The 27,202-nt window shown below is 43.0% G+C and overlaps 2 protein-coding genes across 2 annotated transcripts; both read right to left on the reverse strand.

The window, feature by feature from the left end:
• Positions 1–7,949: 7,949 nt before the first annotated feature.
• On the reverse strand, positions 7,950–8,892 carry LOC142068960 (olfactory receptor 10A3-like). The gene is made up of 2 exons (XM_075119076.1): positions 8,624–8,892; positions 7,950–8,337 (listed from the first exon to the last, which is right to left on the reverse strand). The coding sequence occupies exons 1-2, from the start codon at positions 8,890–8,892 to the stop codon at positions 7,950–7,952; spliced, it is 657 nt and encodes a 218-aa protein (XP_074975177.1).
• Positions 8,893–19,277: 10,385 nt separating this feature from the next.
• LOC142068961 (olfactory receptor 11A1-like) lies at positions 19,278–20,228 on the reverse strand. Its single transcript, XM_075119077.1, has one exon. It carries the CDS (start codon positions 20,226–20,228, stop codon positions 19,278–19,280), a length of 951 nt encoding a protein of 316 aa, XP_074975178.1.
• Between the last annotated feature and the right edge of the window lie 6,974 nt (positions 20,229–27,202).

The raw sequence follows: 27,202 nt of genomic DNA on the forward strand, positions 1-27,202 counted from the left end.
GGGGTATGTCAAGCACAGTTCTGCTGCCCTTGATTCACACAAGAAGGATACATAACCCTTTATTACCCCTCCCCCAATAACAAAGTGACTTGTGATCCAACACCAGCCAAAAGTCACCATTTGAGCAAAGCATTCCCATCATGCTGTGTGCCTAGGCAGAGTGGGAGTGTGTGATGATGTTCCCCAGGGTGCAACCTGGGACTGTGGGACTGCTGTGGATCCTGAATTCACTAGCCTGGGGTGTCTTTCACAATGCTCTCCTAGTGACTAACAGCAAACCCCTCCAGGTACTGTTATCACTGAGTCCAGAAGCATGTGAAGCCACACACCCAGCTAGATTACATGAATGCTCCCAGAGCCACTCATGAATCCCCCAAAGAAAGGCACCAGACAGCTCCCCCCAGCTCCCAGCCTTGTACCTCAGGAATATACCGTCTTGCACTGCTCAAGCCATTTAGGCACCTACCGATGGAGACAGGCACCTAGGGAGATTAATCAAAGCTCCTAAGTAAGCCAGGTGGCTAAATCCCATGGACGTTCAATGGGAGTGAGGCACCTAACCTGCTTAGGTGCTCTTGTAAATCCCACTGGGCACCTATTAGAATAGGTAGGTGCCTAAATCCCTTTATAATCCTAACGCTGTGTCTATCTTCTCAAGTTCTAAGTCCTGGGCTTCACTTGAACTTCAGAAACATTACACCTATCATTTGCAAAAGAGCCTATTGGAGCAAACCTTGGGTTTCCACAACTGATACACCACCATCTGCATACCTCTGCAATAGCGACCACAGTGGACTTTATCCAGGGAAATGTAGGTGCTTACAGGGTTAGCCAGCAGCTGAGCAGAGGTTTAGAGGATGTAAATTTTGGACTTCGGCACCTAAATGCTTTTGCGCATTTAGCCCTCGGCTCCTGCTCAGTGGGGCTGGGTTTGGACAGGTGACTTAGAGGTGAAAGCAGCAACTTCATCTCTTATCTCCCGAGCCAGCCTGTCCCATCCTGCTCGACAATATTTGTAGCATCCACATGGAAATGGGGCGTGAACTGAGACCTCAGCCCCTCTCAAACGTCCTTAGACCCCTTTGAATATCCCAGACTTAATATACAGAGATTCCTGTCTTGTCCCCTTGTATCCTAATTTTCTTTGCACCACCCTAACCCTGAGCAGCCAGATGATTAGCCCAAGGTTCTGAAGTCTGACATTTTTCAGTAGTATATATAGAAGCCCAGGTGGCAGCTGTGCAATTTTCCCTCACTCCCCACTCCCCGCTTGTGTGCTTCTCCCCTGCCCTGGAGGGACCCTTGCTATATAGGACAGAGGATTCCTTTCTGCATACTTCTGGACCTCTCTATTGTAATGGAGCAAAAGAGTGCAAATCTATTTCCAGTGATGCCTACGTTTGTGTGTTGGGGACACGTCTTCTAGAAACCGCACAAAGACCCCCAGTCCATTTCTTAAGGCCACCATGAAGCCATCACAAGGCACAAACTTTGATGCTTATGCCAACATAGTCACTAGCGGCCTGGCGGGGGAATGGTCCCTGTGCACCCCTAGGCAGTGATGAAGGCAAGGCTGGATGTTGAACACTGCAAAGCTCAGGGATGGATGTTTCTGTTTGGCCAATGATGAAGAGAGGGGTCATTTGTAAAATCTGACAATAGATAATTTTCCACTTGACAAAGCCCTCAGCTGGCATTTTCAAAGAGGTCTCATTTTCAAAGCTGCCCAGCTACCACTGACTGTCAGCTATCCAATGAATATCAGCCTTTCTCGTGTACCCTGCTGGGACCAGATTGTTCTGCATGATCTAGAGGTGAGGTGGTCCCTATCTCAGTTGAGAAGGGAGCAGCCTTATATTTTAAAAGCTCAAACTCATGAGTGTTTGGTCCTGGGGTCTGTGTCTGGCTCATTTTAAAGGGACAGGGCCATTAGTAGAACCCATGTCTGGATATGGCTGCAGTTTACAAAGCCCTTCAGTGTCAGGAAGGGCTCAAAAATATTGTTTTTGGATCTGTCTTCAGTCTTCTGGGATGATATTGTTAAAGCCTCTTAGGGGATATCAGACACTCAGGGCTAGATTCACAGAAGGAATTAGGACCTGATTTTTTAAGGTATTTAAGCGTCTAGTAGGACTTTCAAAACACCCTTTGATTTCAATTGGATTTAGGTACCTAAATGCTTTTGAAAATCCCACCAGGCACCTAAATACCTTTAAAAATTTTGCCTTTAGATATTCTAACGATGAGCGTTGCAGCACCTAACATTTAGGCACTTAGAAAATCCCCATGATTCCTAAAGCCCGTGTTCGGAGCCCAGTCTCCCTGTTCAATGAATGGGGAGAGGTAAACACCTAAATGGGATCCACAGTTGCCAGCAGGTGGTGGGGAGGTGCCTACCTGACCACTGGGAGATGATGACTAGATACGGATGTGCCAGGCTCCGCCCCCTCACAGAGATAGTTGCCTATGTAGAACTGTTGGGTGATGCCTATCCCTGCTTGTGATGCATAAGTGGGAACCCTCTCCTTGCATCAGGCACCTCTGGTGTTTTGTGTGAGAAGGAGAAGGCCCTCCTGTTTAACTTTTAGCCCGGTGGTTAGGGTACTTACCTGGCCATGGGGAAACCCCCAGTTCAAGTCCCCCCTCAGCCTGAGGAGGAGAAGGGATTTGAAGGGGGATCTGCCACTTTTGGGTGAGTGTCCTAATCACTTGGTTGTGGGATATTCCGATGTGGGGCTCCCTCAACCTCTCCTGTTCAAGCTGTTCCACTTTGAATTAAATAATTAAAGAATCATTGGTCAGAGAGGGAGAGAGAGCACATGAGAATTACCCTGTAGCCTGGTGGTCAAAGCACTCACCTGGGAGACCCAGTGTCCAGACCCCCTGCTCCAACAACTCTTTAATTATTTTTCCAGACTGGAACAGCTTCAACTGGCATGACTGTGGGAGCCTCACATCAGAATACGCCTAACACTGATGACATGGACAGTGGCACTGCGTCCTTTCTCTGTGCAAGTCCTTGTCAATGTTGCTCTCTCTCTCTCTACTCCATTCATCGGTGTGGTGCCGAAAGTCACTGACACGTCAGGTCCCACAATCCTAATTTTTGAAAGACGCCAGACGGGGAGAGTAATTCCAATGCACCAATTGCAGGACTTTATTTGACTGGGAAAGGAGAGAAATGGAAAGAGTGTCAGAGTCTGGCACTGGTTTGGAGTTAGGCTTAAGCCCTATCCATAGGCCTAACCCATATTCAACAGGGACTTTAACATGAGTTTACCTTTAAACCTTCAATGGGGCAACTCATATGAACGTGCTGAAGTGGCTGCGGAATCAGGACCATTGTACAGATTATTCAAAGGACATGTGTTTTAGATTCATAATCATGAGTGTTTGGAGCAGATCCCCAGCTAGTGTAAATTCTCAGAGATCTGTTGACTTCAATAGAGCTATGACAATTTAAATCAGCTGAGCATTGGCCTAAGGCCCGGCTTGACTAAGCCTTGTCTGGGATGATTTAGTTGGTGTTGGTCCTGCTTTGAGCAGGGGATTGGACTTGATGGCCTCCTGAGGTCTCTTCTAACCTGTCTGTGATTCTTCCATTTGTTCAGAGAAGCAAACCAGAGCATGTTAAAAATGTATCCGGTCAAAACAGCTCAAAGTTCAAACACTAAGTGCGTTAGGATGAGCTCTTTGTAAATGAGTGATGGAGTAAGATATCATCATACAAAATCTTTGCTAAATAATGTGTAATAAGGAATACTTATAAGAAAATCATGATCTGGACATAGACAATCATTAACAGGAAAAGCAGCACAATAATTTGCACAATAATTTCCATAGATTATTCATTATCTAGTGTGACAGGGAAAGGCCAGATGGCTACAGGAGAGTAGTAGAAGGCAGATATATTAGCCCCAGATTAAGTAGGTCCCTTTTTCCTGGGTAAGGTAGCAGGGAAGGTTCCAGAACAATCAGAAACCTTCTTGAGACCATTAAGACAGACAGGCTGATTGGCTGCAGGTGTTCTAATCAAGAAGCTGCTAGAATCAATTAAGGCAGGCTAATCAGGGCACCTGGGTTTAAAAAGGAGCTCACTTCAGTTTGTGGTGCACGTGTAAGGAGCTGGGAGCAAGAGGTGCTAGGAGTGAGAACGTGGACTGTTGGAGGACTGAGGAATACAAGCATTATCAGACACCAGGAGGAAGATCCTATGGTGAGGATAAAGAAGGTGTTGGGAGGAGGCCATGGGGAAGTAGCCCAGGGAGTTGTAGCTGTCGCACAGCTGTTTCAGGAGTCACTCTAGACAGCTGCATTCCACAGGGCCCTGGGCTGGAACCTGGAGTCAAGGGCGGGCCCGGGTTCTCCCCAAACCTCCCAACTCCTGGTCAGACACAGGAGGAGTTGACCTGGACTGTGGGTTCACAAAAATGGCCAAACTGAGGGCTGTCGTGAAGCTCCAAGGCGAGCAAATCCACCAATAAGCGCAAGACCCACCAAGGTAGAGGAGAAACTTTGTCACACTAGCTAGCTAGCTCATGTAATTCACAATCAAATAGAAATCGATCATTATCACTAAATGAGGTTGTGGGTTAGGACAAGGAATGGTCCTGTCTGTCTGTCTCTCTAGCTAATCACATACTCTGCTTTTGTCTGTCATATATGTAGTGTACACAACCATGCACAAAGATGATATTCTAATACTACCAACAGGCCAACTTCTGAGATCCTTTCTCAGCTTGGGTGTGAGTATATCTACATGGGAAGGCGTATGGAAGACCAGATCAGTGCATGTGATGGCACTTGACCACTTACACCAGGGCTAGAACAAAATGACCCCAGACAAGAAACTTATACCAGTGTTCATGTCACTACTGAGTGTAGCCCAGAGACTTTGGGCCAAAACCTCACCAGGAGTCAACTAGTGATGTCATTGGGTCTACTCTGCATTGGTGCTGATCTAGCTGAGTTGGGAAATCTGACCCTGACCTCTCTGTCACACTCGCTTTCTCCAGGGTGCTGTCAGCCAAATCTGGATCCTTGTGTAGATAGTCTATTGGCCAAATCCTGATCTCTTTGAAGTGGGGAGCTAAACCCAATCACTTCTATGGAATCCAGATTTGGCCTCCTTAGTCCAAGTCAGATTTTATTTTGGAAACTCTGGAAAAGTTTTTCTTTAAAACAGTCTTTCCACCATAGCAAGAATGACACTGTTTTTACATCCCCACAACAGAACGGATGTGGACAAATTGGAGAGAGTCCAGTGGAGAGCAACGAAAATGATTAGTGGGCTGGGGCACATGACTTATGAGGAGAGACTGAGGGAACTGGGTTTATTTAGTCTGCAGAAGAGAAGAGTGAGGGGGAATTTGATAGCAGCCTTCAACGACCTGAAGGGGGGTTCCAAAGAGGATGGATCTAGGCTGTTCTCAGTAGTGGCAGAAAACAGAACAAGGAGCAGTGGTCTCAAGTTACTGTCGGGGAGGTCTAGGTTGGATATTAGGAAACACTATTTCACTAGGAGGGTTACCTAGGGAGGTGGTGGAATCTCCATCCTTAGAGGTTTTTAAGGCCTGGCTTGACAAAGCCTTGATTGGGATGATTTAGTCGGCGTTGGTCCTGCTTTGAGCAGGGGATTGGACTAGATGACCTCCTGAGGTCTCTTCCAACCCTAATATTCTATGATGTATACTCATTTAGGTTAAAATAATAAAAAGATGACTAACATATTGTCAAGGTTCCTTCCCCACTCTGAACTCTAGGGTACAGATGTGGGGACCTGCATGAAAGACCCCCTAAAGATGAGAAACCCAACTTCAATGAGGTACGAGTCAGAGCACGCGAGCTTGAGGAGCTGGGGGATTTCACAGGAGAACTGATCCACCACATTGCCTGCACAGAAGGAGATTTCAAAGATGATCCCAGTGTGCAGTGCAGAGTTGAGAATACCACTGATCCAGGCACTGGCTGCCATTTGGACACAAGCTGTCCTGTTCATCAGTGACTCATAGTACCATGATGGTCAGTAAGGCAAAATCTGCTGAAGCCAAGAAGAAGACGAGAAAGATTTGGGCAACACATCCAGAATCAGAATAAGATCTGGTGTTTGTGATGGAACTGGCCATGGATTTGGGGATGGCGACAATTGGTGACACATGTAAAATTGAAAGCAAAAACAAAGTCTGTTGGTCTTTGTGGAATTTTTCCCAAAGTGTGATGCTTTTGATCCTCCAGCGCCATATCCAGCAAGACTTGAACTCTATTTTGTATCTTTTCTCTTTGTACTAAAATATCCCATCTGGCTGTAGGCAGAAGCAACACACAGTGTGTCCCGCCCCCCTTTGTTCACATCTGTTGATATGGGTATGAGACACACACAATTCTATTTTAAAAACCTCAAAATTCAAGTGGGCAAACAAAACCCCAAGTTCTATCTCAGGCAAATAAACAGAACTACATGCTATATTACCATCACTAACGTGTGACTATCAAAGAAATGTTAAGTGTACTAATTCACTCAAGTGTTAATTTAGTTCAAAGGAAACGGGATATTGCCTTCACTTATCTGTAACCCGTTGTATGCTATCCCTGTACTTAAGTAACCCTAGATCAAAAGTGTGAATTTACTTGACGTGTGAACTTCATGAAAACTAAGGAAGGATTGTTGTATGCTGTTACATTGCAATTTACATCACATGTATCCCAGTAATTACATTTGCCCATCAAATGAAATTGGAGCCTTGGAAATGTAAATGAAGAACATGCTAACTTCAAAGCACGGGTCATTGTGTTAGACAAAGGGAAATCCATAGACCCAGTCTGCATTTAGTCAACAGAGAAAATAACCATGCTGTGATGGAAAAACTTGCCAGACTGCTTTCCGGGGAAGACAGCTGTAAGAATGGATCCAGGGAATGGTTCTGTCTCTCTGAGCTGTTTGGACACTTTCAGGAAACATTCCAGATGCAAGACAGAGATCCCCAAAGTTATCTTGGGTAACCCTGAGAGACTTATGGAAAACTAGCAGATACCACATCTCTGCTGTCACTTTGCACTGACAGAGAGAACCTTTGTTTCTCCTCCCCCCATCCAGCTTTGAAAGTATCTTGTCTCCTCACTGGTCATTTTGGTCAGGTGCCAGCGAGGTTATCCTAGCTTCTTAACCCTTTACAGGTGAAACGGTTTTTCCTCTAGCCAGGAGGGGTTTAAAAGCTGTTTACCCTTCCCTTTATATTTATGACAGAGACCATGTCAAAAACTTTGCTAAAGTCAAGGAATAACATGTCCACTGCTTTCCCCTCATCCACGGAGCCAGTTATCTCATCATAGAAGGCAATTAGATTAGTCAGGCATGACTTGCCCTTGGTGAATCCATGCTGACTGTTCCTGATCACTTTCCTCTCCTCAAAGTGCTTTAGAATTGATTCCTTGAGAACCTGCTCCACGATTTTTCCAGGGACTGAGGTGAGGCTGACTGGCCTGTAGTTCCCCTGATCCTCCTTCTTCCCTTTTTTAAAGATGGGAATGTAGGTGTTGTGTGTGTTTTTATAATGTAGGTGTTGTATGTGTCTGGGTGTATCTCTCACCCTACAAGGGATGGATGCTCAGCATTCCAACTGCATCCATTTACCCTGCACCTTCTCCCTGAGCACAATCTCCCCCCATTGTCTGAACTTCGATCAGTCACCAGTTCAAGTTTCCCACCAGCCCAGTAGTACCCACCAATGGCATCTGATATTGGTCTGAAAAAGAATGGGGTCATGGGGTTTTAAAAGGTCTATGTACCTCCATTTCTCCCAGGGCTGTGACTCTGCAAAAGCATGACAAGAAACCAATGGAAGCAAATGGAAACGTGACCTTGTACTTTAGTAGGCTTTGATACTGACCCCAAATCACGCCATGTTATATCAATTTCATTGTAACCTAAGGAAACAGATCAGCTAACATTGTCAGAAACTGCATTTCCTCCAAGTTTTCATCAGGGCCTCTTTGACCTCTTTATTTCTCAGGCTGTAAATGATGGGATTGACCAGGGGAGTCAGGACAGTGTAGAAGACAGAGAGAACTTTCTTGAAGTCTCTCAGTGTGTTGGTCGTTGGGAACATATAGACAGTTAGCAGAGTTCCATAAAAAATGGTCACCACAATGAGGTGGGAAGAGCAGGTGGAAAAGGCCTTTTGCCTCCCAGTGGTGGAAGGGATTCTCAGGATGGTCGCAATGATACAGATGTAGGACATCGAGGTAAATAGAAATGGGAGCAGTGAGAAAATCAAGATGAGTGTGAAAGCCAACATTTCCATCAGGTGAGGATCATTACAGGAGAGATTTATCAGGGGGATAAGATCGCAAAAGAAATGGTTAATATCATTGGGGCCACAGAAAGTTAACTGTGATATTGAGAACGTTGTTATGCCATTACCTAGGAAGCCACCTATCCAAGAAGCACCTGCGAGCTGGATCCAGGCCCTGCCACTCATACTGGCTGCATAGTGCATTGGATTGCATATTGCTAAATACCGATACTAAGGCATCACCAATAAGAGAAGGCATTCTGTACCTGCCAGAGAACCAAAGAAATAATATTGTGTGAGACACCCACTAAATGAAACAGTCCTGTCCTCATCTCAGGAGACTGGCCAGCATCCTGGGCAGGAGGGTCGAGGTGTAGAAGGTCTCCAAGCAGGACAAGTTTCCCAGGAAGAAGTACATGGGGGTGTGAAGGTGCTGATGAGTCACAACTAAGGTCACAATGAGGATGTTCCCGGCCATGGTTGCAATGTAGATCACAAGAAATAGCAGGAAAAGAAGGATTTGCAGTTCAGGGAAAGTCCCAAATCCCAAGAGGATGAATTCTGTGAGGGACATTTGATTTCCTTGTTCCGGGCTCACCATGAGGCATGCCTATGGGGAAGAAATTAACTCTGTGATATAAATGAACAACATTCACTCAGTAAATGTCAGCATTGTTTTCTTTGTCTCCCTCTTCTGGCTACCGAAAAAATAGCTGAGTTGAGAATAGAAGACAGGGGTGGGGAAATGCCATCTCCCTTGATCCCTGGGACAGATTTCATATCTGAGCAGACTGCCGGTTAAACAAAATGTGAATCTCTCTGGAAACCTGTGTAGTACCTTGACAGATGGCACCAAGCACTCAGGTACTATGGTGTTGGGGCTCACACACCACCGCACAGAAACACAGATAGAGGAAACAGATTAGGTAGGTATCGGTCCAACTAGTAACAGATATCACTGTCTGGTGTCTAAAAGCAGAAAAAGTAGGCTGGAGTTCCACGGCTGAAATGGGTCAGAATGTTATATTTGAGGGGAAGCTGCAACACAGAAAGAAACCAAGCAAATAGGGCTGGGAGTTGCAATGGGTGGGCAGCCAACTACAAGTTAATTGCAGGGGAAATTGGCAGCCTAACTCTGTTAGCGTCCTTTGAAAAGGTTCTCCTAAACAGACAGAAACACCTGTCCTTTGCTAGGACAATAGTTCATAGTCCTGCAGTAGGACGCTCCACATACAGAGACTCAGCCAGGTGACCATCTTATGCAAGGAAGAATGAAATTTGAAAAACCCTGCAGTTAGCCCCCAGTGTTGGAAATGTTACTGCTGGTCATACAGTTACCCAATCTCCTTTTAAAGCGAGAATCCACCCATTTTGCTAAAAAATTACCCTCTCTTGCATAAATTATTTCTATTGGAAATTTTTAAGAAATGTTATATTGTCATATTAGTAGAGCAGTGAGGAACCCAAATTTCCATTTCATGGGTAATTCCATGATTTCAGATGATGGTTTTCATGCCAATTTTGACTTTTTTAAAATGCATTTGTCATTAATTTTATTTCTAGATTATTTTTATTTTAGATGACTTGGTTTTTATTGTTATTGCATTTTATTTGTAAGTTTTAAAATTATTGAAATTTTATTTTATTTTATTTCATTTATAAAACAATATCTAACAACTTTTTTTTCCCAAACAAAATTTTGTAGAAATAAATTGGTTTCCATGTAACATTTTGATCTTGATGAATTGGTATTTTCTGATGGAAAATATTCCAAGAGACATTTTTATTAGCTCTACATTTTATTCTTCTTTTCTTTACATTTGCCTAAAAAATATTAATTCTCTCTTTTTGCGGCTGTCGTATCTGCCATTTTTTCAAACTGCCAAATTGGAGACAATTGCTTATTTCAGAAGGTGGAGAAAGCTACTAGGGGTGAGACTGTTGTAGATTTGATTTTGACAAATACAGAGGAACTGGTTGAGAATTTGAAAGTGGAAGGCATCTGGGGTGAAAGTGATCATGAAATGACAGAGTTCATGATTCTAAGTAAAGGTAGGAGGGAAACAATACAATAAAGATAATAGATCTCAAGAAAGGAGACGTTAGCGAACTCAGGGAGTGGGTAGATAAGATCCCATGGGAAGCAAGTTTAAGGGGAAAAACAGTTCAAGACAAGTGGCAATTTTTCAAAAAGACATTATTAATGGCACAAGAGCAAACTATCCTACTGTGTAGAAAAGATAGGAAGTCTGGCAAGAGACCGCCCTGGCTTAACCACGAGAGCTTGAATGATCTGAAACTCAAAAAAGAGTCCTACCAACAGTGGAAACTAGGTCAAATGACAAAGGATGAATATAAACAAATAACACAAGTATTCAGGGACAAAATGAGAAAGGCCAAAGAACAAAACGAGATTAAACTGTCTGGAGACATAAAAGGTAACAGGAAAACATTCTTCAGATACACTAGAAGTGAGAGGAAGACCAAGGACAGGGTAGGCCCGTTACTCAATGAACAATAATAGAAAATGCGGAAATGGCAGAAGTGCTAAATAACGTTTTTGTTTCTGTTTTCACAAAAAAGTTTAGGAGGAACTGGACATCTAACATAGTGAACACTAGTGAAAATGAGGTAGGATCTGAGGCTAAAATAGGGAAAGAACAAGTTAAAATTTACTTAGACAAGTTAGATGTCTTCAAGTCACCAGGGCCTGATGAAACACATCCTAGCATACTCAAGGAGCTGACTGAGGAGATATCTGGGCCCTTAGCAATGAGATTTGAAAAGTCAAGGAAGACGGGAGAGATTCCGGAGGACTGGAAAAGGGAAAATATAGTGCCAACCTCTAAAAAGGAGAATAAGTACAAATTGGGGAACTACAGACCAGTCGTCTTAACTTCAGTACCCGGAAACATAATGGAGCAAATAATTAAGCAACCAATTTTCAAACACCTAGAAGATAATGATGTGATAAGTAATAGTCAACATGTATTTGTCAAGAACAAATCATGTCAAACCAACCTGATAGCTTTTGTTGACAGGATAACAAGCCTTGTGGATGGAGGGAAGGGGTAGATTTGGTATATGTTAACTTTAATAAGGCTTTTGTTATATGTTAACTTTTAAAAAGGCATCTTATATGACTTTCTCATAAACAAACTAGGAAAATACAACCTAGATGGAGCTACTACAAGGTGAATGCATAACTGGTTGGAAAACAGTTCCCAGAGAGTAGTTATGAGTGGTTCACAGTCAAGCTGGAAGGGCATCACAAGTGGGATCCTTCAGAGATTGGTTTAGGGTTTGGTTTTGTTCAATATCTTCATCAGTGATTTAGATAATGGCATAGAGAGTACACTTATAAAGTTTGCCAATGATACCAAGCTGGGAGGGGTGTCAAGTGCTTTGGAGGATAGAATTTAAATTCAAAATGATCTGGACAATCTGGAGAAATGGTCTGAAGTAAATAGGATGAAATTCAAGAAGGACAAATTCAAAGTACTCCACGTAGGAAGGAACAATCAGTTGCACACATACACAATGGGAAAGGACTGCCTAGGAAGGAGTACTGCGGAAAGGGATCTGGGGTCATAGTGGATCACAAGCTAAATATGAGTCAATGGTGTAAGACTGTTGCAAAAAAAGCAAACATCATTCTGTGATATATTAGCAGGAGTGTTGTAAGCAAGACACGAGAAGTAAATCTTCCACTCTACTCCACGTTGATTAGGCCTCAGCTGGAGTATTGTGTCCAGTTCTGGGCGCCACATATCAGGAAAGATGTGGACAAATTGGAGAAAGTCCAGGGAAGAGCAACAAAAATGATGAAAGGTCAAGAAAACATGACCTATGAGGGAAGACTGAAAAAAATGGGTTTGTTTAGTCTGGAGAAGAGAAGACTGAGAGGGGACATGATAACAGGTTTCAAGTACATAAAAGGTTGTTACAAGGAGGAGGGAGAAAAATTGTTCTTCTTAACCTCTGAGGATAGGACAAGCAGCAATAGGTTTAAATTGCAGCAAGGGCAGTTTAGGTTGGACATCAGGAAAAACTTCCTAACTGTCAGGGTAGTTAAGCATTGGAATAAATTGCTAGGGAGGCAATCCCATCATCGGAGATTTTTAAGAACAGGTTAGACAAACACCTTTCAGGGATCGTCTAGATAATACTAAGTCCTCCCTTGAATGCAGGAGAGTGGACTAGAAGACCTCTTGAGGTCCCTTCCAGACCTATGATTCTATGATGACTGTCTCTCTTGCCATTACTGATCCTCATAAGGACAAGGTGGTTGAGGTCATATCTTTTATTAGACACATTTATTAATCCTTATTAACTGCTAAGAAAGGACCTGATCCCTGCACAGAGTTATGCACGGAGTTAATTTTACACCTCAGGAATAATACTGTTCAGTCTGAGCTTCTGTCATGGACATCAAAGATAAAATTTCCACTGACTTCAAGGATGGGACACTTTGATTTCAATGGGATTTGGACAGCTAATGCTCTGAGCCTTCTGTGAAATTTATAGCTCGACTCGACAGGATTCGGTTTCAATTGATAGATGTGGGTAAACGTCTCTGTCAGCTGAGACACTGAATCCAACAACAGAATATATCGGTCACAGGCGGCATTAGCACAGCCTCCCCCATGCCATGCTCCAGCAGGGATGGGTGTCACCGGCCCCGCAGACATGCAGGGAGCCTTGTGCCCCCAGCTCTCACAGCACGGTGACACCCATCCCTGCAGGTGCAAGGTGCAGGACAGGCTGTGGTCCTGGAGGGAAAGAACCCAGAGACACAGCCTGGTCTGCGAGGAGGAGGAGGAGTCCCTGGCAGTGGGGAAGGCCACCCTGCTGCTGGATGGCTTCTACCCATAGATGGAACCTTTCAACTAGGGGGTGTACCTCTGCTATGGCCCAGGGCTCATAGTTCTCCTCCTCCTCGCAGCCCTGGCCACAGATCTCTGCTTTGCTGGGTCAGAGCAGTCGCCTTCCCTGCACCTTACACCACAGTGTCTTGGACCCCCTCGGCCATGTAGGGAGCCACCTGTACCTCTGTTGTCACTGCTGGGAGTCCCCCGCAACCCCATTGCCCTAACCCTGACCCCAACCCCCCCACACTGAATTTCCTGCAACTAAAATAGTTAAAAATACAAAGAAACTTAAAAATACAAAACAATATTTGTTGAAATTGTACAAATAAAATCAAATTCTGCCAAGCCTGTATATAGCCAGTGTCTGCTCTCTTAGCACTGAGCACAGCAGCAAATATCAGCTCTGTTGTACCCGCATCATCTCACTAATCCTCCCAATGCTCCAGCGAGGTCTGTGCCAGAAAGAAAAGTACAATCTTGTGTGTAGCATGGAGGAAAGCTTGAAGTGGAATGAAGGATGCTCCAGTGTTTGAAGAGCTCACCGTGGACTTGGCAGATGTTGCTTCAATTCCCTCCTTTGTCAAACGACTTCTGTGACTGTCAGGCCAAATTTACAAAGGCCGGTAGGTACCTAAAAATGTGGATTGATGCCTGAGTAGGTGTGGTACCTAACGCCCACTAGGACTGTCTCTGTATCTTTAGGTGCCAAACCCCTCTGTAAATCTGTCCCTCTGTGCATCAGGTCCCCATCTGGAAAGCAGGGATAATAGCACCTCACAGGGGTGGTGGGAGGATAGATACATTCATTACAGTGAGGTGCCCAGATACCATGGTGATGGGGGCCAGATAAGTAGCTAAGATAGCAGTGACCTGGCAGGTCGTTTCTTTGTCCAAATTCAGTCATTTTGCTTTGGGCTGGGACTTTAAGAGAGATCATTGCCCAGTTCCCCTTGGATTCCCATGGAATCAGTTATATGACAAACTTATGTTTCTTCCAGAACCTTGTGCTGAAAGGAGCAGGAAGGAAAAGATGGATTTACCTCTAAAACGAGTCTATCAGCAGCTGGAGTCTCTGTTGTCACCTCCTCACTTAGAATATCAGGGACCAGGATCCAGGTTATTCAGTCCATCGTCTCTCCCTACCTCATTGACGTACTTCCATGTTCCCAGTAAATAGAATGTCATATCCCAGAACAGCTACTGAGGTGCCATTGTCATGTCAAGTAACATGCCCTGTGCCTCATACCCTCCGCCAAGTGGGGAAAGTCTTTTCTGATTCATTATGTATCCTTCTGTGGGAAGGTGCAGTCTCCCAAGGCACATCTGTTCTGGGGAACGTAACAAGCAAGGAAAAGTTTGTCTAAAAATAAACCAAACACTATGTCAGTAGAGTCAAACTTCTAATCTCAAAGGGAAAGACCTGGAGAGGGAAGAAACTTCTAATGCTAAAACAAATCTCTGTCTTTATTGCGTGAATGCTACGTTGACTGTCAAGAAATAACTCATTAACCCTAGAAATAAAATTTACACCTGAGATTTTCAGAGCCACTTAAATGATTTAGACACTGAATTCCCATCCAGTTCCCTTAGAAAGTTGTTAAAATCTCAGCAGAGCATTAGCTGATCTTTCATTTTCTGCAATAAACCCCCCTGTTGACCTTCATTGCAAGCACACGTGTACTCAGTTCCCATCCAATAAGCTCATTCAATCTGTTTGGGTAACATTTTAAAAAGAGTCTAAGTGATTTAGGAGCCTACATCCCATTTTCCAAAGTGTCTTAGTTACGAAGGCTTACCAGCCTAAATCTCACTGAAAGGCAATGGGATTTAGGCTCCTGTGTCACTTTTGAAGTTTGCTGAAGATTTTTTGAAAATGTTACCCTTATCTCAATGGCATTTCTAAAACGAGAGGTGCTGGCTGCTGCTCAAATAAAATGCAGATGCAACAAGGTGTTTTACACATTTAGGTTGAGATTTTCAAAGGCTGGTAACGTACACAATAAACACCCATCTCCCACGGAATTGCTATGAGAGTTTGGCACCTAACTACATTAGGCTTCTTCAAAAAGCCCAGACCATGGAAGCATGGAGGTTAGAGACCCGGGATTATAAAATGCAAATAGTTTGTTCCCAAAACCCTGACAAGTTTCAGGGTTACATTGATCTTCAGTGCCACAGCAGTTGTACAAATTAGATAATCTTGTACAAGAACTGTAGGCCTCTAATTGGTCTGTTGGAATGTTTGATAAGCAACTGAACAGTACAGATTCCGTCCTATAGAGGACAGTGTTATATGTTGACACTAGCTGTCAAGGTTCCTTCCCCACTCTGAACTCTAGGGTACAGATCATAGAATCATAGAATATCAGAGTTGGAAGGGACCTCTGGAGGCCATCTAGTCCAACCCCCTGCCCAGAGCAGGACCAATCCCTACTAAATCATCCCAGCCAGGGCTTTGTCAAGCCTGACCTTAAAAACTTCTAAGGAAGGGGATTCCACCACCTCCCTAGGTAACGTATTCCAGTGTTTCACCACCCTCCAAGTGAAAAAGTTTTTCCTAATATCCAATATAAAACCTCCCCCACTGCAACTTGAGACCATTACTCCTTGTCCTGTCATCTGCTATCACTGAGAATAGTCTAGATCCATCCTCTGTGGATCCACCTTTCAGGTAGTTAAAAGCAGCTACCAAATCCCCTCTCATTCTTCTTTACGTAGACTAAACAATCCCAGTTCCCTCAGCCTCTCCTCATAACTCATGTGTTCGAAAACCTCCTAAGCTTACTTTTACCAGCTTAGGTTAAAACTTCCCTAAGGTACAAACTATTTTACCCCTTGCCCTTGGACTTCCACTGCCAGCACCAAACATTTATCTGGGTTTATTTTTATTAGGAAAGCGTCGTTTGGAAACGTCTTTCCCCCCAGAATCCTCCCAACCCTTGCACCCCACTTTCTGGGGAAGGTTTGGTAAAAATCCTCACCAATTTGCATAGGTGACCGCAGACCCAAACCCTTGGATCTTAGAACAATAAAAAAAAGCATTCAGTTCTTGAAAAGAAACATTTTAATAGAAGAAACAGTAAAAAGAATCACCTCTGTAAAATCAGGATGGTAAATACCTTACAGGGTAATTTGATTCAAAACATAGAGAATCCCTCTACGCAAAACCTTAAGTGTCAAGACACACAGACAGAAATAGTCATTCTATTCAGCACAGCAATTTTCTCAGCCATTTAAAGAAATCATAATCTATCACATACCTAGCTAGATTACTTACTAAATTCTAAGACTCCATTCCTGTTCTGTCCCCGGTAAAAGCATCATCACACAGACAGATCCAGACCCTTTGTTTTTCTCCCTCCTCCAGCTTTTGAAAGTATCTTGTCTCCTCATTGGTCATTTTGGTCAGGTGCCAGCGAGGTTACCTTTAGCTTCTTAACCCTTTCCAGGTGAAAGGATTTTTCCTCTGGCCAGGAGGGATTTTAAAGGTGATTACCCTTCCCTTTATATTTATGACACTAGCCGGTCCAATCTGGGTACAGTCAATATAATCATTTCAGTTATGTGTATTGCAATATATTCTGCAACTTGACTACAAAACTGTGCTTCTTGTCCTGAAGGAAAGGTTTGTTCCAGCCTTTACAGAAGAATACAAATATGCACTTATTTCTGAAAGCAAAACAAACTAGCAGATTGTTATTCCCAGTCCTCTCCTAGCATAATTTGCTCCCTAACCATGTCATAAGGTCTCAGTCCAATGTATCACCAGTGTGAATAATTGTGTGTCCACAAAGCTTTGTTGTTCATAATGCCCAAATGTGGAACATTTGTGGCTCACATCATTGTATTTTGGAAAAAGAGGTTTCTTTTTTTGTTTTTTGTTTTTTAAATAATCTCTGGCAAAACTATTGCAGACAGCGAGGAAATCCCGTTGCCTAACACTTTGAAGGATACATGTCTAAACGGAAAATTGGCTCTAACACAGGGATGGACCAGAATCTTCACACACTGTGGCTTAAATTTTTAATTCCAAGATTATTGACTCTTAACGATTTAAGCAATATTTTTTTAACTGAAGTCATGGATTTAACAATTCCTGACTATTTGCCATTCCATATGAACAGCTGCCATCTAGAGATCATTAGAAAAGATGCATAAAACATGTGTCACATTAACCTTGACTTTCCCTGATGCCCATTTTCCAGTATAGCCGCCCCTTTCCCAGCCTTCACCCTCTGCTATCCCTAGTATCCATGATACAGCAGAGCTGCCCCTTTCCCATCCCTCACTCTCTGCTGCCCGCAGTGCCCCTTTGCCCAGGGGATATTCTGCTTGTGCAGCCGGCACTGAAGCCGATACCACCATTTTCTCGCTTCTATTTTTAGCGAGCTAGCTGGAGTACAGCTAGAGTGGCTACGTCTACAGAAGTTGCCATTCACCCCCCCCCCCACCCTCCCACCCCCCCGGCTGCAGTGTAGATGCTCCGCAAGTGTCTAAACTGTGAATTAGTCACTCTGGCCTCTCTTTCCATCAGTCGGCTGCTTTTAACTTGGTAGATTAGAACAGATTATCAGCATTCCATTGTAATGCAGAAACAAACTAGGGAAATATAGGCTAGATGGAGGTACTGTAAGGTGGGTGCATAACTGGTTGGAAAACCTTTCCCAGAGAGTAATCATCAAGGGAGTACCCCCAGATCTCTTTCCACAGTACTTCTTCCTAGGCAGTCATTTCCCATTTTGCATGTGTGCAAATGATTGTTCCTTCCTAAGTGGAGTACTTTGCATTTGTCTTTATTGAATTTCATCCTATTTACTTCAGACCATTTCTCCAGGTCGTCCAGATCATTTTAGTCCTATCCTCCAAAGCACTTGCAACCCCTCCCAGCTTGGTATTGTCCACAAACTTTATAAGTGTACTCTCTATGCCATTATCTAAATCATTGATGAAGATATTGAACAGAACGGGACTCAGAACCGATCCTTGTGGGACCCCACCCGTTATCCCCTTTCCAGCATGACTGTGGACCACTGATAACTACTCTCTGAGAATGGTTTTCCAACCAGTTATGCACCCACCTTATAGTATCTCCATCTAGGTTTCAGAGTAGCAGACGTGTTAGTCTGTATTCACAAAAAGAAAAGGAGTACTTGTGGCACCTTGGAGACTAACAAATTTATTTGAGTATAAGCTTTTGTGAGCTATAGCTCACTTCCATCTAGGTTGTATTTCCCTAGTTTGTTTATGAAAAGGTCATATGAAATGATACCAAAAGCCTTACTAAAGTTAAAATATACCACATCTACCACTTCCCCCCATCCACAAGGCTCGTTACCCTGTCAACAAAAGCTATCAGGTTGGTTTGACATGATTTGTACTTGACAAATCCATGTTGACTGTTACTTATCACCTCATTATCTTCTAGGTGTTTGCAAATTGGTTGCTTAATTATTTGCTCCATTATGTTTCCAGGTACTGAAGTTAAGCTGACTGGTCTGCAATTCCCCAGTTGTCCTTACTTCCCTTTTTATAGATGGGCACTATATGGGCATCCTGTGTTCTGTGGCAGAGGTTAGAAGGTTTCCTTTTGCTTTTCTACTCTTTTTGAAGGAATCCTGGGGATGAAATACACTATAAGAAACACAATTTAATGATACAATTTCCTAACATTAGCATTCCATGGTGATGTTTCAACTGCATATTTGTATAATGAAGGAATCATGTATTTTTATGTGTGTGTGTGTGTTTATGTAAGTCTCTCACCGTACAAGGAATGGATGTTCAGCATTCCAAGTGAGGCCATTATCCCTGCACCCTCTCACTGAGCACAATCGCCCCTCATTGTCTGAACTTAGAGCAGCCACAAGTTCCAAACTCCCACCAGCTCGGTAGTACTCACCTGTGGTATCTTACATAGACCTCTTAAAACCTGTGACCCCATTTTTTAAGGACCTATCTGTCTCCACTTTCTCGTATGGCTGTGACTCTGTAAGAGTCTGACAGGAAGCCTAATGAGCTAATGGAAACACGATCTTGGACTATACCAGGCTTCAGTTCAGGCACTAAACCAGCCTATGGTATGTCTATTTTATTTTAAACTATGGAAATTGATGGGTTAGTGTCGTCCAAACATGAATTTACTGCTAGCTTTCCTCAGAGCCTCCTTGACCTCTTTGTTTCTCAGGCTGTAGATGAGGGGATTGACCAGGGGAGTCAGGATAGTGTAGATGACAGAGACAACTTTCTTGAAGTCTCTCAGTGTGTTGGTTGTTGGGAACATATAGGCAAACAGTAGAGTTCCATAATACATGGTCACCACAATGAGGTGGGAGGAGCAGGTGGAAAATGCCTTTTGCCTCCCACTGGTGGAAGGGATTCTCAGGATGGTCACAATGATGCAGATGTAGGACATCAAGGTAATTAGGAATGGGACCAGTAAGAAAATCAAGCTGAGTGTGAAAGCCAACATTTCCATCAGGTGAGGATCATTACAGGAGAGATTTATCAGGGGGATAGGATCACAAAAGAAATGGTCAATAACATTGGGGCCACAGAAAGATAACTGGGATATCGGCAATATTATTATGCCAGTACATAGGAAGCCACCTGTCCAAGAGCAACCTATAAACTGGAGGCAAGACCTGCCACTCATATGGGCTGCATAGTGCATTGGATTGCATATTGCTAAATACCGATCATATGACATTACAGATAAGAGAAGGCATTCTGTAACAACTAGAGAAGAAAAGAAATAATACTGTGTGAGACACCCACTATATGAAATAGTTTTGTTCCCACTCAAGAGACCGTCCAGCATGCTGGGCAGGATGGTTGAAGTGTAGCAGGTCTCCAGGCAGGACAAGTTCCCAAGGAAGAAGTACATGGGGTTGTGAAGGTGGCGATAAACGATAATAAGCACCACAATGAGGATGTTCCCAGCCATGGTTGTAATGTAGATCACTAGAAACAGCAGGAAAAGAAGGATTTGCAGTTCAGGGAGAGTGCCGAATCCCAGGAGGATGAATTCTGCAATGGACGTTTGATTTCCCTGTTCTGGATTCATCATAGGTTGTGTGTACGGGAAAGAAATTCACTCTGGGATATAAATGAAGAACAGTCACTCAATAAAACATTAGCATTGTTTTCATTGTCCCCCAGCTAGCTATTGAACAATAGCTAAGTAGAGAGTGGAGGCTAGGGGATGGGAAATGGGGAAAAAAACATCTCACTTGACCCCTGGGATAGATTTCACATCTGATCAGACTGCAGGTTAAACAAAACGTGAATCTCTCTGGAAACCTGTGTAGTAAATGGACAGATCACACCAAGCACCTAAGTACTGTGGTGATGGGTCTCATGTACAACCATACAGAAACACAGATAGATATTGGTTCAAACAGTCATACATTTCACTTCCTGGTCTATCAAAGCAGAACAGTGTCCTTTGACAGGCTGGAGTTCCACTGCTGAAACGGGTCAGGATTTTATATTTTAGGGGAAGCCACAACAAAGAAACAAACCAAGCAAATAAGGCTCGGAACTGCAGTGGCTGGGCGGCCAACTCCAGGTGAATTGCAGTGGAAATGGACAGTCTAACGCTATTAGAGCCCTTTGAAAGTTTTTATCCTAAACAGGCAAATACCTGTCGTTCCCTAGGACAATATTTCATTGTCCTGCAGTGGGACACTCTACACGGAGACCCAAACTTCATTAAAAATAAACAAACAAACAAACAAAAATCCAGCTAGAAACCACCGTTTTAGGTAGACATTTATCCTCTATTGCAAGAAAAAACTCTCCTTACCAATTTCTAATTTTATACAATTTGCTATTTTCATAGTATGATAGTGGTGTGGAACCCACATTTCCATTTCATCAACAATTCCATGATTTCCATGTTGGTTTTCATTCCAACTTTGTCTTTTTTTAAATGTATTTATCTATTTTTAATTTTATTTCTTGACTATTTTTATTTTATATTACTTATGTTATTTTATATATTAGTTGTATTTTATTTGAATCTATTTGATAATTTAAATTTATTTTATATTAGTTTATTTTTATATTTTATTTCATTTGATATTATTTTATAAAATATGTACAATAACATTTTTCCTAAACAAAATTTTGTAGAAATTAATATGTACCCATGGAACATTTTGATCTCAATGAACTGACAGTTTCTGATGCAAAAATATTCCATTTGAAAAAAAAATCTGCTCTATTTCTTATCCTCTTCTTCTTTACCAGTGGTTAAAAATATTAATTCTCTCTCTCACCCATCTTTTTGTTAGGAATGGCAGATGAGAGAGCCACAATCTCTCTTGCCATTACTAATCCTTAGAGAAGCAAGGTGGGTGAGGTAATATCTTTTATTGGACCAATTTACTAATCTTTATTACCTGCTAAGTAAGGACCTGATTCTGCGTACACCTATGCACAGTTAATTTTACAAATCGGGAATAATTCTGTTCAGTCTGAGCCTTCTCTCAGTGAAGTCAAAGATAAAATCTCCACTGATTCAGGGATGGGGCCCACTGATTTCCTTCAGCCTTCTTTGACACTTATAGCTCAGCAGGATTTGATTTCAGTCAAAAGATGTTGGTAAACGTCAATATCAGCTGAGACACTGAAATCAACAACAGGAAAGATCAGTAACAGTCGCCATTAGTCCAGCCTCCCGCTGCGCCTTACACCTGCAGGGTTGGGTGTCACTGGCCCCGCAGCTGTGCAAGAGCCCTCTGCACCCAGCTGTCACATGAGTGACACGCTCGCAGCCCTGGCCATGGATCTCTGCTCCACTGGGCCAGAGCAGCCGCCTTCCCTCTCACTTTGGTGTCTTGAACCCCTCAGCTGGCAGAAAGTGAACTGTATCCCTGCTGTCACCCCCCGCATCCCCACTGCCCTAACCCTGACCCCAACCTACCACCACTGCATTTCCTGCAACTGTAATAATTGAAATAGTGAAAAAATTGGGAATAATCATAAAGGTAAAAATCCCAATATTAATCATCAAAAGGGCAAAAGAAAAAGAAAAGCAAATTCTGCCAAGCCTACTTATAGCCAATGTCTGCACCCTGAGCTCTGAGCACAGCAGCAAATATCAGCTCTGCTTTACCCACCTCATCTCACTAATGCTCTCAACACCCCAGTGAGGGGAGAGCTGCCATCAAGGGCACAGTCCTGTATGTAGTATGGAGGGAAGCTCAAAGAGGAATGAAGGATGTGCCAGTGTTTGAAGAGCTCGCTTTGGACTTGAGAGATGTTGGTTCAATTCCCTGCTTCTTCACAAACTCCTTGTGTGACTTTCAGGCCAGATTTCCAAACGCCGGTAGGTACGTAAAAATGCACACAGATGCCTGAGTAGGTGCGGTACCTAACGCCCATCGATTAAATATCCCACTAGGGGTGTCTATGTCTTTAGGTGCTGAAACACCTCTATAAATCTGTCCCTCTGGGTGTAAGGTCCCTGTCTGTAAAGCTGGGATAATAGCACCTCACAGGGTGATGGGAGGATAGATACATTAAAAACAGTGAGGTGCCCAGATACTATGGTGATGGGGGCCATACAAGGAGCTAGGATAGCAGTGACCTGAGAGATATTTTCTTTTTCCAAATTCAGTCATATTGCTTTGGGTAGAGAATTTAAAGAGAGATCATTGTGAAATTCCCCTTAGGTAACTAATTTCATGGGAATCCAACAAACTTACATTGCTTCAAAAACCTCAAGATTCAAGGAGTGGGCAGGAAAAGGTAGATTTACCTCTAAGGCGGGTGAGTCACAAACTTGAAACTGATGTCACCTCCTCACGCAGCATTTCTGGGACCAGGATCCAGGTTATTCAGTCCATCTTCTCTCTCCACCACATTCATATACTTCCATGTGCACAGTACATAGAACATCATATCCCAGAACAGCTACCATGGCTCTGTTATGTCTGGTAACATGTCCTGTGCATCACAGCCTGCGCCAAATGGGGAATGTCTTCTCTGATTCATTATATATCCTTTTGTGGGAAGGTGCAGTCTCCCGAGGCATGACTGCTGTGGGGAACGTAACGGATAAGGAAAAGTTAGTGTTTCATTTTTTTCTAGGCGATGTCAGCAAAGTCAAACTTCTAGTCTCAAAGGGAAAGTCATGGAGAGAGAAAACACTTTTCATCCTTAAACAAATTTCTGTTTCCTGAGTGAATGTTATTTTGATTGTGAAGTAATAACTAATTAATTCTAGGTTTCAGAGTAGCAGCCGTGTTAGTCTGTATCCCTCAAAAAGAAAAGGAGTACTTGTGGCACCATTAGAGACTAACAAATTTATTAGAGCATAAGCTTTCGTGAGCTACAGCTCACTTCATCGGATGCATTCAGTGGAAAATATAGTAGGGAGATTTTATATACACAGAGAACATGAAACAATGGGTGTTACCATACAGACTGTAACAAGAGTGACCAGGAAAGGTGAGCTATTACCAGCAGGAGAGTGGGAGGAGGTGGGGAGGACCTTTTGTAGTGATAATCAAGGTGGGCCATTTCCAGCACTTTACAAGAACAGTAGGAGGGGAAATAAACAAGGAGAAATAGTTTTACTTTGTGTAATGACACATCCACTCCCAGTCTTTATTCAAGCCTAAGTGAATTGTATCCAGTTTGCAAATTAATTCCAATTCAGCAGTCTCTTGTTGGAGTCTGTTTTTGAAGTTTTTTTGTTGAAGAATTGCCACTTTTAGGTCTGTAATCCAGTGACCAGGGAGATTGAAGTGTTCTCCGACTGGTTTTTGAATGTTACAATTCTTAACGTCTGATTTGTGTCCATTTATTCTTTTACGTAGAGACTGTCCAGTTTGGCCAATGTACATGGCAGGGGGGCATTGCTGGCACATGATGGCATAGATCACATTGGTAGATGTGCAGGTGAACGAGCCTCTGCGAGTGTGGCTGATGTGATTAGGCCCTATGATGGTGTCCCCTGAATAGATATGTGGACACAGTTGGCAACGGGCTTAGGAATAAAGTTCATGGCTGAGATTGCCAGAGCTGCCTAAGTGATTTATTCCAGAGTAGCAGACATGTTAGTCTGTATCTGCAAAAAGAAAAGAAGTACTTGTGGCACCTTAGAGACTAACAAATTTATTTGAGCATAAACTTTCGTGAGCTACAGCTCACTTCATCAGATGCATCGATGAAGTGAGCTGTAGCTCACGAAAGTTTATGCTCAAATAAATTTGTTAGTCTCTAAGGTGCCACAAGTCCTCCTTTTCTAAGTGATTTAGACACCAATGTCGCATTCAATTCCCTTAAGCAGCTTTGAAAATCTCAAGATAGTTAGCTGAGCTTGCATTTTCTCCAAAGAAACCTCCTGTTGCCTTCAATAGCAGCCACACTTGTACCCAGTCCCCCTCCAATAACATTGGATAATCAGTTCAGGTAACATTTTCAAAAGTCTCTAAGAGATTTAGGTGCCTAAATCCTATTTTCAAAAGTGTCTTAATTACCAAGGCTTAGCAGCCGAAGTCTCACTGAAAGTCAACAGGACAGGCTCCTAAGTCACTTTTGATGTTAGCTTATGTGTCTTTCATAATGTTACCCGATTGAAACTCAGATAAAATGCAGGTAGAACAAGGTGCTTTACATATTTAGGCTGGGATTTTAAAAAGGGGGTAATGTATACAATATACAGCAAAATCCCACTGAATTCCTGTGAGAATTTGGAAAATTACTTTCGGCTTCTTGGAAAAGCCCAGAGCATCCAAGCATTGTGATTATAACCTGAGATTATAAAGTACAAACAAGTTCTTCCCAAATCCCTGACAAGTTTCAGGATCATGTGGATCTTCAGTGCCACAGGAATTGTACAAATTAGATAATCTTGTACCAGAACTATAGGCCTCTGATTGGTCAACTGGAGTGTTTGATAAGCAACCAAACAGTACAGATTCTGTCCTGTAGAAGACAGTGTTATACATTCACACTAGCCAATTCATTGTCCAATTGGGTACAGTCAATATAATCATTTCAGTGTAGGACCCACAGTCAAATCCCTGCTCCACATTAGAGGGGGGTGGGGACTGAACCTGGGTCTCCAACACCCTGTTGAGTGCCCCCCACCCCCTTTAGGGTTCCCAGCTGAAAATCGCAAACAAAGATAATGTCTAACTCCAGGGGAGAGATGGGGGTAAGGCAACTCTCTTCTAACCGGCTATTCTGCTTGGCTAGATGAGGTAGCTCCTTGCTCTGCATGCTGGTCTCTGGGGATCCCTTTCTTAGCCGCCTACTTCTCCCCATGCACCGTATAGGGAGCCTGGCTGCCAAACTCAGGGCTGAGGTTCCTACTGGCTGGTATGGCGCTAAAGTTGAGTCATTGCAACACTTAAGTCCCTTTGTGGATCTAGCCCTAAGTTATTTCAGTGTATGGAATTCACCAAGATATCATTTACTCACATTCAGCAAGTAAAATACAGTTCAATTTTATTCTGACTAACAGTACTGGTATTGATTCCTCTTAGACTTTCAAATCTTTATACATCCTCAAGAGTTATAAGCGCAGATCACCAAAAATGGAGGGAGAAACAAGGGCCACACAGCATCAGAGTATTACACAGTAAATCAGGTTTCAGAGTAACAGCCATGTTAGTCTGTATTCGCAAAAAGAAAAGGAGTACTTGTGGCACCTTAGAGACTAACCAATTTATTTGAGCATAAGCTTTCATGAGCTTAACAGCTCACTTCATCGGATGCATACTGTGGAAAGTACAGAAGACCTTTTTATACATACAAACCATGAAAAAATGGATGTTTACCACTACAAAAGGTTTTCTCTCCCCCCACCCCACTCTCCTGCTGGTAATAGCTTATCTAAAGTGATCACTCTCCTTACAATGTGTATGATAATCAAGTTGGGCCATTTCCAGCACAAACCCAGGGTTTTACAAGAACGTCTGGGGGGAGGGAGGGTAGGAAAAAACAAGGGGAAATAGGTTACCTTGCATAATGACTTAGCCACTCCCAGTCTCTATTCAAGCCTAAGTTAACTGTATCCAATTTGCAAATGAATTCCAATTCAACAGTCTCTCGCTGGAGTCTGGATTTGAAGTTTTTCTGTTGTAATATCGCAACTTTCATGTCTGTAATCGCGTGACCAGAGAGATTCAAGTGTTCTCCGACTGGTTTATGAATAAAAGAAAAGGAGTACTTGTGGCACCTTAGAGACTAACCAATTTATTTGAGCATAAGCTTTCGTGAGCTACAGCTCACTTCATTGGATGCATATTGTGGAAAGTGTAGAAGATCTTATTATACACACACAAAGCATGAATATATATAATATATATATATAATAAGATCTTCTACACTTTCCACAGTATGCATCCGATGAAGCGAGCTATAGCTCACGAAAGCTTATGCTCAAATAAATTGGTTAGTCTCTAAGGTGCCATAAGTACTCTTTTTCTTTTTGCGAATACAGACTAACACGGCTGTTACTCTGAAATCTGGTTTATGAATGTTATAATTCTTGACATCTGATTTGTGTCCATTTATTCTTTTACGTAGAGACTGTCCAGTTTGACCAATGTACATGGCAGAGGGGCATTGCTGGCACATGATGGCATAGATCACATTGGTGGATGTGCAGGTGAACGAGCCTCTGCGAGTGTGGCTGATGTTATTAGGCCCTGTGATGGTGTCCCCTGAATAGATATGTGGGCACAGTTGGCAACGGGCTTTGTTGCAAGGATAGGTTCCTGGGTTAGTGGTTCTGTTGTGTTGTATGTGGTTGCTGGTGAGTATTTGCTTCAGGTTGGGGGGCTGTCTGTAAGCAAGGACTGGCCTGTCTCCCAAGATTTGTGAGAGTGTTGGGTCATCCTTCAGGATAGGTTGTAGATCCTTAATAATGCATTGGAGGGGTATTAGTTGGGGGTTGAAGGTGACAGCTAGTGGTGTTCTGTTATTTTCTTTGTTAGGCCTGTCCTGTAGTAGGTGACTTCTGGGAACTCTTCTGGCTCTATCAATCTGTTTCTTCACTTCTGCAGGTGGGTATTGTAGTTG

Source organism: Caretta caretta, chromosome 14 (assembly GCF_965140235.1).
Source record: "Caretta caretta isolate rCarCar2 chromosome 14, rCarCar1.hap1, whole genome shotgun sequence".
NCBI lineage: Eukaryota > Metazoa > Chordata > Testudines > Cheloniidae > Caretta > Caretta caretta.